Source organism: Scylla paramamosain, chromosome 26 (assembly GCF_035594125.1).
Source record: "Scylla paramamosain isolate STU-SP2022 chromosome 26, ASM3559412v1, whole genome shotgun sequence".
Classification (NCBI taxonomy): Eukaryota; Metazoa; Arthropoda; class Malacostraca; order Decapoda; family Portunidae; genus Scylla; species Scylla paramamosain.
The window spans coordinates 1,624,611-1,637,197 of NC_087176.1; the positions used below are offsets into that span (position 1 = coordinate 1,624,611).

Sequence of the window (12,587 nt, forward strand, 5' to 3'; positions counted from 1 at the left end):
AACATCCTTCTAAACAGTAAGTGAGACAAGACACCACACTAATAATGAAAGCACTAAGGAGAGGCCGTTTCCTTACCTCCTCTCTCTCTCTCTCTCTCTCTCTCTCTCTCTCTCTCTCTTTACATTTCACAAGGAATACTGGGACAGTATTCTTTCAGACCATTATGAAGCATGCAGTCAGGCCACCTCTCTCTACCACACAAGGGATTCTACACACCAGGACAACAATATCCTTACAAGGAGATACAAATTTTCATAAAACAATAGTTCAAGTGTAATATTCAAGTATCCTTTATTTCTGAAAAATTCTAACACAAGAGAGTAAAAATATCCTGCTCGCGATGTTTAAAGTTTAAAATAACCCAGACGAAATTCTTATATCATTAGTGGCATGGATAACACAACCACACCTACGACAGACCACAGTACTTAACTAAACAACTATGCAATATTAGCCAAGTAGTCCTGGACTTCAGCAGGTGTGAGGCGCCGGAATCCCTTGGCATTGCAGATGCCAATTTCAATGTTGTCACTGCTCATCTGTCCCTCAAAGCTCTCCTTCAGTGTCAGAATGGCAGTGTGAACAGCATCATCAAGCTCAAGATCTTCATTGTACCTGCAAGAAATGTTTTTGTATAAATAACATGTTAGAGTAGAGGGTTCACCAGAAAAAGGTAGGCACTGCCCAGGGATCAAACCCAGGGCCTTCCACTTGCCAGGCAGACATGCTAACTGTTACACCATGGTCATCTCCTAGTGACGACCCTTACACTACATCATTATTCAAGTCACTACTGTGAAACCATCACTCTATTAACATCTACAAACATTTGTTTTTCACTAAATGTATTTAAGCTTAGCATAAGAAACCTCTCACTCAAAATTTGGCAGATTTCTACTAAGGCACTCTGACTTAGTATGCTGCTCACAATCTTTACCTTTTTTCTAGGAAGGTTTTCCCATTGATGAAATTCTTTCCCATTGCTGTGGCCTTCCAGGGGAAATAGGCGCCTGAAGGGTCACACTGGAAGAGGTACGGTCTGTCTGTGTCCCAGCCGCAGATGAGGAGACTCACTCCGAATGGCCTCACACCACTGTTGGGAAAATTGAAATGTATATAATTTCTATACCCTGAAAACATATCAACAGACACGTGAAAATATGCTACAAACATATCAGAGATAAATCAAAAGCAGATACTAAGAAATACACAAAGAAAGCTTCTTGAGATTTTTTTCTGTGTCAAGTGGAGATTATTTTCCTTACATGAGAATGCTGAGATGAATTTTGAAGATTAGAAGGTATGGGAAGAGAGATACCACACATACAAAAAGAGCCTCTTAATGTGTAGCCCCTGTTCACCTAACAGCAAGTAAGTAAGGGATGTAACCCAAGGGGCTGTGACATTGCTGTCCCAGTGTGTGGTGTGTAAGTGGTCTCAGTCCTACCCAAAGATTGGTCACTATGAGCTATGAGCTCTTTTTGTAGGGTAATGGCTGGCTGACAGACAACCAAAGGTGAATCACACACACATACACACACTAATCACACTGTCAGCCCTTGTTGGTCTTGTGGACCACTGTACCACAACCCAGGAGCTCAGGACAGCTGTGCCAATAAAACAATGCTGGAGATTCATACAACTTTCATAATGACATGCATACCCAGACTGTGTGTACTCCTGCATGATGGCTGCCAGGCGCTGCACAAGCTGTGTGGTGGGGATGGGCTCCAGGTAGGTGCGGTAGTACTGCTGGGCCACACGGCGGGCCTGACGCACCAGCAGCCGGTAGTCTGGACCCATGCCTGAAATAGTTGGCAAAGTTACACACCAGTTCACAGCAGCACAATCTAACCAATGAAAGTAGAAAGATTTAATTAATAAACAGCCATACATATAATTTAATATCTGCTGTTGTTTGGTTTTCCAGTGTAATCCTGTGCAACATGAGTACATAGAGTACAACATTAGGTACCCATTAGAACCTCAAATTAATAATCCCTCATTTAGCTATTTCCAGCAAGTAAGGCCTCATCCTACTCATCCAGACAGCAGACCCACACAACTCACCACTGTACACCATGCCTATGTGGTCTGTCACCACCTCTACTTTGATGATGGAGTGTTCCTCCACAAGGATGGACTTGTGCTTCTTCTCAGTTGCCAGCACCACACCATCCTTGGCCTTGATGCCCACTGCAGGTGCACCAGCTGCCACTGCTGCTAAGGCATACTCAATTTGAACCAGCTTCCCTGAGGGACTGAAAAATTATGAAAGAAAAAATTTTAATTTGTTAAACCGAAATGTGTTAGATTTTGCCATTTCAGAATTCTCTTTTCTCATGACTAACATTCTACTGGACCAAAATTCTTATCTATGTTTAAAAAAATTAAGGCTTTACTGAGGAATGATTTATGGGGAAAAAGATGAAATTTCATTATCAGCACAGACTTTTAAAGGTTATGTCAAGGAAAACTAGCAAAAGCATGGGTAATTGTTTGATTTTGGTGCTACACGAAGGAAAATCTTTTAAGGACATCCGTCGCTAATTAAAATGGGGTAAAGTTTTTTCCACTTTACACTGTGACAAATCCAAGATGACTCCAGTGACTCAGCAAACTCTTCACAACACTCTCAGAATGCCAAAATGGCTTGGCACAGACAATATTTAATGATGCACAATTTTCCTTTCTACTTCTTGCAAGTGGCAGGGATGCTGATGCGTGTTAATTCATTCACAAATATGGATGCGGAAGCTGATACTTATCTAACAGATACAGATTTAAAGATACGTAGCAATGTGATATATCTATAGTTCCTGCTCTCTCTCTCTCTCTCTCTCTCTCTCTCTCTCTCTCTCTCTCTCTCTCTCTTATAGAGCATGCCTTGAAAACACCGGCCTGCGTTCATCTCACACAATAACGGAATATAATTAAGCCATCATCACAGCCCAGCTTCCTCACGTCACTACTTCCCCTCCCTGAGCATGCCATACACCCACCAAAACATCCCCGGGGAACCAAACTTTCAATAATACCCACCACCACACAAACCCCTTCCTTCAAATACCGCCAGTCACGGGCCGCGGGAAGCACAGTACTGATTTTACGCCAAATTACAGGGTACTGGGACACCAAACTAACACACAAGCTCCGCAACTAGTAAACCTTTCTTGTGGGGAGTAAGTAAATGGTTGTAGAGAGGTGTATCAACAATACCTGAAGGTTGTGAGAGAGAAGCTGTAACGTTCGGTAGCCATGGCGGTGTTGTGAGTCGCTTAGACCCCGGGACCGAGCAATAGTGAGTGAGGTGAGGCTCTGTCTTTGCAACGGGTCACTGACGTAATGCAGTAAAGATATATAAGAACATAAGTACACAAGAACATGAGAAAATAAAGGAAACTTCAAGAAGCTACTAGGTTTATACGTAGTGATCCCTATATAAAACATAGCTACCTATTTCCACCTACCATCCTCATCCAAAAATGTATCTGTTTTTCTTTTGAAATTTCCTACTGACTCAGCAATAACTAATTTCTGGATCCATTCCATTCATCTACCACTCTATTTAAGAACCGATTATGTCTTTTTATCTAAATTTATCAGCAGCGTAGCAATGATCTTCCTCTCCGCAATAACTTATGTTCTTCAATTCCACAGGCTTCTAACTCGCGATCCCCGGTAAATAAAACACATTTAATGACAGATATTTGATACAGAAATTCCCCCATTTCATCTTTATTCGTCCTTTTGCATGTAGTACACTCGAGTAAATAAGAATGTAGGTCATGATAGATGAACAAAGCTTAGAATTCTATGATCTTTGTCTATAGTGTGTGTGTGTGTGTGTGTGTGTGTGTGTGTGTGTTCAAGGAGGCAGAAAGGTCTCCACCACCAGAGTGAACATGGCCACACAAGAGCCAAGAAACAGCAGGTAGAAGGCGCCCTGCAGGTGATCCAGTCCAAGCACCACCCCATTTTCATCTTCCTGGAAAAAAAAAAAAAATAGAACTCTCTCTCTCTCTCTCTCTCTCTCTCTCTCTCTCTCTCTCTCTCTCTCTCTCTCTCTCTCTCTCTCTCTCTCTTGTAATGGTTTTCTTCTAATCCTTTTTTTCATTTCACATTTGTCCGCTGAAGAACGTCATCAGTAATTAAAATAACAACACCAACAACAACAACAACAACTACTACTACTACTACTACTACTACTACTACTACTACTACTACTACTACTACTACTACTACAAGTAGACCAAGAACAAGAAAAGAAAAACAAGAAAAGATAAGTAGAAAAAAAGACAGTCAAGCCATACTGCATTTCACATCCAGCTACCTGAGCCGTAAATCCCCCGTCAGTATCTTGATCTAGCCTGGCTGCCTCCCTGTTCTCCTTCACCCTTCGAGCCATCACCTCCTCAGTCCACAGCGGCACCACCCCGGCGTCCTCAAGGTGGGCGTGGACCCTCACGAACTCACTGAGGTACGGAGCTCCCATTCTGCGCATAAGAACAGTCGTGCATTGGCGATTTCGTGCAATACAAGAAGTAATGATAAAGTTAGTAGGAGACGGGAAGGAATTGGTTTTCATGTTCTCAAGTCAACGTTTCTTCCTTCAGTATTGGTAATCCTTCGGTAAATACTGAAAACGATCTCTATTGCTTCACAGTCTTCACAATACACTCGCCTCATTCCCCAGCCGAGGCAGGCCAGGACATTAAACTCCTCGCGGCTCATGTAGAAGGGAGTCTGTCCGTAGCCGTCTGTGTACTTCGAGGCGATAAGGATCTGGATGAACTTTTTGAAGATAATGAGAGAGAACCCGCCGCCCAGTACCTTGCTCATCACGGTCTCCAGGTCCAGCAGCTGAGGAAAGGATACAAGTGGTTGTGACTTGTGTGGGACGCGGCGCCGAGGTGAGGTGAGGTGAAATGAAATGAGATAAGGTAAGGTAAGATTAGGTTAAGTAAGATAAAGTAAGGTAAGGTGAGGTGAGGTAAGTATGGTAAGGTAAGGTAAAGAACGGTGAGATGAGTTGATGTGAGGTGAGGTGAAGTAAAGTGAAGTAAGATATGGTACGGCAAAGTAAGGCAAGGTAAGATGAGATAAACTAAAATAAGGTAAGATAAGGTCAGATAAGGTAAGGTAAGGTAAGGTAAGGCAAGATAAGACAAAATGAGGCAAGATAAGACAAGACAAAAGTAACAAGTATATGTAAAGAAACATAATCCACAATTCAGAAGCCATTCACACAGCACAGTTATCACGCACACATACCTCCATCTCCTCATATATTTTCTTGATCACGGGACTTTCCTGCTTTCTGAAGAAATCAACAGGAGCTCCGTTGAAAAGGATCTTCTCTGACCCCCACCGCCAGCTGTCCGCCTCCACCAGGTCCTGCAGGCTTTCAAGAGTGCGGGACCTGCCCTGGACTGTGAGATGGGCGATAAGGGAGGACTTGAACCCCGTGGAGATGATAAGACAGAACACCAGCCACCATCCCACCAGCAGCTGCGAGAGGAGCAAGGTAAGGCATTCTCAAACACTTGGGTAGCTTCTCAACTCTGCCACAGCTTCCTCTCAGTTCGATATTAAAGACTTGTGTAAACTGAGATCAGGGTTTTGAAAGACTACCCACAGCAAAAGGTAACATGGAATATTTAGTAAAGCTTTTAGTATTCGTAACTTATTTTTTGATGAGTAAAATTGCTTAGGTTGCTGAGGAAATAAGATTACATGTGCCATTATCAGTCAAAGGCTCAGCAGGTTCTGGTGGAAGTTACTGTAGGTTTCCAAGGATGCTTTCATTATTATAGTGATGGCTTAATAACTATGCCTCATAAAAGGGAAAAAAATAGTCATGTGAGATCGTAAAAAAAACCGACTAATCATCCTACGAAACAACAGCATTTCAAAATACGAGCATAACCTATTATCTCTACTTTTGATGAGCTCTACTGGAAGTTATAGCGGCTCCTCGCGGGTGTTTTCATGACTAGAGATAGTTTGGTAAGGATTCTGCACCATCATTGAGAAAAACTGTCATGGGAACCTGATTCATCATCTTAATGGCCTATGAAAACAGTTCTCACAAGACCTCACCTGCCCTGACGTGTTGACGGACGGGTCGGCGGGGGGCTTCTCGAGCAGGGCGCCCCAACTGTAAGTCAGTGCTGTGGGGAGTGTGATGTCAAAGCCTTGAGTCAGCAGCCGCCACGCCCTCTGCAGAAGCCACAGCACCAAGCCCCACGCCACCATGCACGCCAGCAATGCAATCCACAATGAGGCTAAAAGGATTTTGCGAAGGTTCTTGAGTTACTGGCAAAATTCTGAGGATGTTTCCGTTTACTACCGCTTAATTTCACACGTAAGTTGCATTCTTTTCTTGTATTTCGTTTTCCGTAGTAAGTGCGCAACCATAATACTACTTCGTTTAGTTTTAATGGGTTGTAATAGAAGATATCGGGACCTTCAAAGTTTTTTTTTTTTTTTGTCCAGACCAAGCATTATATGTAATTTTATTCGATAATATTTAACAGCCTCTTGTGGAAGTAATTGGGGCTTATAAAGATGCTTTCATGACTATTGATAGTTTAACATCATCAGTGAGAAAAAAAAAAAAGTGAAGAGAAGAGTGATCATCACCGAGGCTTTTGAAAATATGAGGAAACATTTCAAAACACAACTCATGGAATACAAACTTGTGAAAGGTCTCAACAGGGAGAGATGCGCAGGCAGCAGGGTGGGCTTGAGGGACAGAATCACCAGCGTGTCTGCAGGTTCAAGTCTCAGATAATCTATAACCTCGAATCTGGCCGCGGTGGGAGCGAGTATCATGCAAAGCTCCGCCTCCTCCCGCTGCAGCTCCCCGACCATGCCGCTGTACTGTCCGTCATCGCCAAGGTACCCGAAGGACCTGGTGGGGTTCTCCCGCATCACGTACCTGAGCAGGAGAGCCAGTACTGTGAGGTATGAAATTAGTAAATGAGTCTCTATTATATCTGTTAATTAAAAGGTATTCAATAAAAGACTATTTTATTGTCTTTTTGGAAATAAAATCCTGTGTTCTAAGGAAAGGAATTAAATAAGTTGAGTCAGTCTATCCATCTACCTACCTATCTCTCTGTTTGTCTTTAGGCTGAATGAACATGAAACAAACCTACGTAAAATTGAAGACAGCAGCAAACGTGTCAAGAAACCTTCCATTGAGGGAGTCCCGCGGCGTGACCGTGTAGCCGTGCTCTTCACTGTCCCGTCTGTAATCCGTGTAAGGGAAGTTCGGCAAAGTTGTCACTCGAAACTTGTGTCCGTTCATGTCTCTCAAGGACTCTGCGGTGCGAGGCAAGGAAGGCAATGACTCAAAGGGTAAGGAAGATCACAGGGCCTGTTTTGTTTTTATTTTTTATCTCATTATTCTCTTATAAGGTCTAGTTTCAAATGCCAAAGGGGTGATTAAAAATGATGTCAGGGGTATTTTTGTCTTTAGTGATGCACATTATTTTTAAACTTTTGCTATAATCATGAAAACACGCTAGAAAATCCCAATTTATGTTATTAAATTAAAGTCCGTATTTTTTAAGCACTTTGTTCTCATATAATGAATATTTTGAAGGGCCATATGGATCAATGAACAGCTTCTAATGGGTGTTTTTACTATAGATGCAGAATCCTGTTAAACTCTCACTAGCAACATGAAAACATACTTGCAGATCCCAGTAACTTCCACTTTAAGACCTTTTAAAAGTAATGGAGATGAGGCGCCGAAACAGAATACGGTCCCAGAGAGAGAGAGAGAGAGAGACAAAGAGCAGGGGTTCTACTCACCGTTCAGCAGATACGGGTACAGTGTGGCAATCTTCATGTAGTGGTGACGCTCTGCCTGGAGGGAGAGGTTCCAGCGGTGGACGAAGGTGACACCCACGTCCCCGCCGCTGCAGTACAGACACCGCCGGTACACGCTGACTCCCTGGCTGACTGGAGATGGAGGTGTGAATTTTACAGCTAAAGGAAGCTACCATTTTATCATTACGTCTATAAATCTTACATTTATATAATGGAAATGTGCAAAGAATGGACTATATTGTAGGGAAAGATTCATCTACTATAGGAATAGAAAATTATCAATGAAACATATATTTTTCGCCGTGTTCTCATATAGAGTTCAACTTTTGCATGATATTAGGTACTGGATTAAGGCTACTGTACGCGTAAAAACTTTATTCTTTTATTTACAATGTAATATTAAGCATGAAAAATACACTTAATTTGACCACTTGATTAGCACATTGATTCCGAAGGCTCAGAAAACAGATTAATACAAGAAAGAAGAGAGGAGAAGTAAGAGTAATAAACAGCTACAAATGTACTTCGAAAATATCCAAAACACACATGTTGGTTTGAAAGGTTCCAGTGAGCGTCTGATGGTGACCTCGCCAGGACCGATGGAGGCTGCGGGATCTTGGTGGAGGGCCAGGTACACGCCGTGGATGGTGTTGCGGAGGCTGGGGTGCGAGAAAACGCCCTTCACCCGCTCCGCACCTCCCACAACCACCACTTTGGTCTCCGGTCTCTTCCACAGGCCCGCCCTCTCCAACACTCTGTGCAATAGAGGGTTTTCTGGAACTGTATTCACAAACACTTCAGCGCCTTACCTCGGCTGTCATGCTCTTGAGAAAGTCACTGAGATCTTTCGAGAGTATTTTCATCAGAATGTTCATAGGCAACCTCTAGTGGAAGATATGTGGCTTTCAGGTGTGTTCTCATGATTCCAGCGATAAATTAACAAGAATTTTACACCATCAGTGAGAATGCAAATGAGAATCAGAATAATCATCTATGTGGTGTTTGAAAATAGTCTTCATGAAAACCCGCAGCGTTTCAGACTACAGCCGTTTGTTACCTGAGCGCAAGAGTGTCGTTGTCGCTGCCCTCGTGAAGGTGAAGGATTACTCCACGACACGCCAGCACAGAGTCCCCGAACAGCGCCTCATCGATGTGGTGGTGATGCTGGTCTGCTGAGGACACCACCACTCCAACACCATCCTCCATGTGCCTGAAGAAAAGAATAACTTGATAAATGAATACATATATTGAGAGACGAAAAACTCAACCAGGTTTTTGTGGCATGATTTAAGAGTGTACTATAAATTTTCCCTTCATCCGTACGTCACTTGACTTGCCAACAGAGACTGTGAATAAATCATGGAACATTAGACTAGAGAGAAACACAAAACAGAGGGAGAGTGTGGCAGGTTACCCAGCTTCTGATCATGTGCCAGCTGAGAGACTGTTTATGAAGTTCAGATTATAAATAACAGTGAAGATATCATAATTACTGGTTAGGATATTGTACGTGTTAGCTAAGATATTGTACAGGTTAATTGGGAAATTGTTCTACCATATGCACATTAAAATCATGGGCATTGGGGAAAGTAAGAAAAAAGTCAAATTTCAGGCAGATTCGATTAGAAATATATAATTTTCTACCAGCCTTTACTCACTCATTCCTTGATGTGCTGAATGACTCACCTGCGTATGGCGACGAACACAGGTGAGTGAGGTGAGGTGGTCATGAGCATCAGGTGACAGGTGGAAAGGTGATACGCCACCACCTGTCTCACCATTACGCCCACCTGCTCCACGCTCGCCTCAGTGCCGCCCGTGAGTCTCATATGCAGCAGCACCGCTGTCACCAGCAGACGGTTCCGCACTGACTCCTTCATTGGTGCTTCTGTAATGAAAAGTGTTGCTTCATGTCAGGGGGAAGTAGGAATGGCTCAATTCTGTTTTCATTGAGTTGATTCTTCCTTCATTTATACAGTATACGTTTTATTGCATCCTCTATTTTTTTTTTCTTCTAATACCTGAGACGTGCGGGTATGTATGTAGGTTGCACACACGTTTCTTTATTCATCGTTGTAAAAAAACTGATTACAGGGAATTTAGGGAGCAAGGTTGGGGGACTGAATCCTTCCTGTGGGATCTATTCTCGCCAGAGAGAAAGAATCCTATCCACTATTGTTACATTTATATTTCACTACCTTAGTTCGTTATTTCTACTACTCTCGTGATAGTGACAGCTTGGTAAATAAATATTTAAATGGTTTATTTCACTTGGCTTCTATTATGCTTCGTTTTCCTCCTTGATAATACTTCGGTTATTAGTGAAAAGGCAAATCATAAAGTGTTTTATTCATCAATTATCTTTATTTATTCAAAATATCCATGTTTGTGTATTTACTGACGATAATAAGTGGCGCAGTAAGCACTGCTGGCTCTGTTTTAAAACGCCGCTGGCTCCTGTAAGGACTGTCTTCAGAGGCACAGAGATGATGAGTCAGGTTCTTTTTTTTTTTTTTTTTTTGCGCTGACGGTGCAAAATCCTTGTTAAACTATCACTAAAATTATAACACACCTTTAAAAAACCAAACACTTTCCACTAGAGCCTGTTAAAAGTAGTCGAGATAAAATGCCGAAATGATTAATCGGATTTCCCGGTGAAGTAAACACACCTCCACGTCAGTCACACGTCTTCTGGACTTTATCTAAGTGAAGTGAATTACAGACACAGGTATAAGGAGGCGGCGGGTACTCGTATGTCGCGTCTATTGGGAAGTCCGTCACCGGCGTCCTGCTGAGTCCTCGCTCACACATCCTTTGAGGGGCTTGGGTGGCTTCCAAGGCGTTCTGGAAGTAATTGTTAGCTGTGAAGGATAAGTATTGCTCCAGTACCCTGTCCGGCTGTCTCCCCTTAAAGTTCTTTGTCTCCAAGGAACCCTCGGTCTGCCAGCGACGCACCCAGCGGTACACGGTGGACACGCTCGCACCGGTACAGCAGGAGATCTCTCGGGCAGACAGTCCCGCGAGCCACAGCCAGATCATCCGCGTGCGAAAGGCGTGGACTATCATCTTGCTGAGGGGCTGCCGCTCCATCGCTCTGAGGGAAGCGGACGGTTATCCCCGAGAGTCTCTATGTTATTTTGACGAGTTAAGTCACAAAGAAACTCAAAGAAACTCTGCAACTGATGGCTGGCTGGATGGATGGATAAAGGGAGGCATAAGGGCACCTATTTTGAAAGATTGTTCTTTCATTAATTAAGACTGTTTTCAAAGTCCACATGAATGAATAGTCAGGTTCCCATGGGTGTATTTCTCACTGATAATGCAAAGTCCTTATTACTCTCAACAGAATCATGAAAACACCTCTGCAAGTTCCCAGTATCTTCAGTTAGAACATGTTAAAAATACTCGAAGCATTTAAGAGAGCGATGCAAGAGGAACAGAAACAAAACCACTACCTGCTTCAGAGTATTGCAGTCTACGTATGCAGTGCTTCCGTGGTTGGACTTCTCCCTCCCTCGACAGTCCGGCGAGTGAGAGTTCTGCGTCTGTCTCCAGCCTTTATGCACCCAACAACACAGCAGACCCGCGGCGCACAATGAAATGAGTGGCGACATCAGGCTGCTCTGAGTGCATGCTGCATAATTCAATGTTCTTAATGTGCAAAGACACTGCAGAAGCTCATAGTGGAGGGTGAAGAGCACGAGCATGCGGGGAAAGCGTGAGCGATGTAATGATAAAAAGATATGTGAGTTGGATGACTCGTATGAAATGATTTTGACATATTTCTGCAGTAGACCTTAAATGGGTGACATACAGTGATGGGATGCCTGATACATATCGCAAGCTTTGATAACTAGACCAGGGAAATAATTTGAATGTTAAGGGGATTAAGTTCTTCATCATCTTGCTATAAAATACTAGTAGCATGAATTTAGCCTGCGCATTAATACATGTTCTTCTAGATTGTCTTATAATATTTCCATTAATTCCCCTGCGGTTCTTTCCTTCCTCTTTCCCCATTAGTACCATGTCCAGCAGATTATGGTCTGGTCGTACATTTCCTTATCTTCATGTATCCTCATTTCAAGAAACCTTTTATATACATTGTCATTCACTAATACATAATCTGTAACTCTTCTTCGCCCATCTTGACTTCATGTGTACTTTCCTCTACATTTCTTGTCATTATTTAGCATTATTAGTCCATATTTCTCCATCCACTGCAGTATCATTTGTTCATTCCTTCCTGTTCACTTTTTTGTTTTCCCTTTGTCCACCCCTGCCCCCCCCCCCCCCCGTGTCCATCGAAATCTCCTGTTACTGTCAATGGTCCTGGGGTTTTCTTCTGCTACCCTTTGTGTTTCCTGTTCGATCTCATTGTTTTGCACTGCATTGGTAATAAACTGCCACTGTCCTATCCTCCCATCCTTCTGTTTTACCTTTAATATATATAACCCACCTTCAGTCTTTCTATTTTACGTAAATCAAGAGAGAGAGAGAGAGAGAGAGAGAGAGAGAGAGAGAGAAGGGGGAGGGGAGGTTTACAGTCATAATAAGCAGCCTGACTATAAAAAATCTCTCTCTCTCTCTCTCTCTCTCTCTCTCTCTCTCTCTCTCTCTCTCTCTCTCTCTCTCTCTCTCTCTCTCTCTCTCTCTCTCTCTCTTATCTTTTGCCTTAATTATTCCAAAATTATGAGTTGTTTTATACGACTGCATGTTTTTTTAATGGCTTTCGGATCTGATG

The 12,587-nt window shown here is 42.8% G+C and overlaps 3 protein-coding genes across 4 annotated transcripts; all 3 read right to left on the reverse strand.

Moving 5' to 3' along the window:
* Nucleotides 1-267: 267 nt before the first annotated feature.
* On the reverse strand, nt 268-3,335 carry LOC135113562 (proteasome subunit alpha type-2-like). Its single transcript, XM_064028831.1, has 5 exons — nt 3,221-3,335; nt 2,072-2,262; nt 1,665-1,806; nt 939-1,094; nt 268-616 (listed from the first exon to the last, which is right to left on the reverse strand). The coding sequence occupies exons 1-5, from the start codon at nt 3,259-3,261 to the stop codon at nt 442-444; spliced, it is 705 nt and encodes a 234-aa protein (XP_063884901.1). The 5' UTR covers nt 3,262-3,335; the 3' UTR covers nt 268-441.
* A 534-nt stretch (nt 3,336-3,869) lies between these two features.
* Nucleotides 3,870-8,250, reverse strand: LOC135113495 (probable glutamate receptor). The gene is made up of 9 exons (XM_064028736.1): nt 8,234-8,250; nt 7,826-7,971; nt 7,165-7,330; nt 6,703-6,944; nt 6,104-6,288; nt 5,276-5,512; nt 4,680-4,864; nt 4,335-4,497; nt 3,870-3,947 (listed from the first exon to the last, which is right to left on the reverse strand). Exons 1-9 carry the CDS (start codon nt 8,248-8,250, stop codon nt 3,870-3,872), a joined length of 1,419 nt encoding a protein of 472 aa, XP_063884806.1.
* On the reverse strand, nt 8,154-11,777 carry LOC135113901 (uncharacterized). Of its 2 annotated transcripts, XM_064029527.1 has the most exons (4): nt 11,299-11,777; nt 9,530-9,731; nt 8,901-9,053; nt 8,154-8,598 (listed from the first exon to the last, which is right to left on the reverse strand). In XM_064029527.1, the coding sequence occupies exons 2-4, from the start codon at nt 9,721-9,723 to the stop codon at nt 8,313-8,315; spliced, it is 633 nt and encodes a 210-aa protein (XP_063885597.1). In that variant the 5' UTR covers nt 9,724-9,731; nt 11,299-11,777; the 3' UTR covers nt 8,154-8,312. The 2 variants fall into 2 exon arrangements, 1 of the variants encoding a protein (XP_063885597.1); XR_010275104.1 differs by lacking the exons at nt 8,154-8,598; nt 8,901-9,053; nt 9,530-9,731 and adding an exon at nt 10,188-10,937.
* Nucleotides 11,778-12,587: the final 810 nt, after the last annotated feature.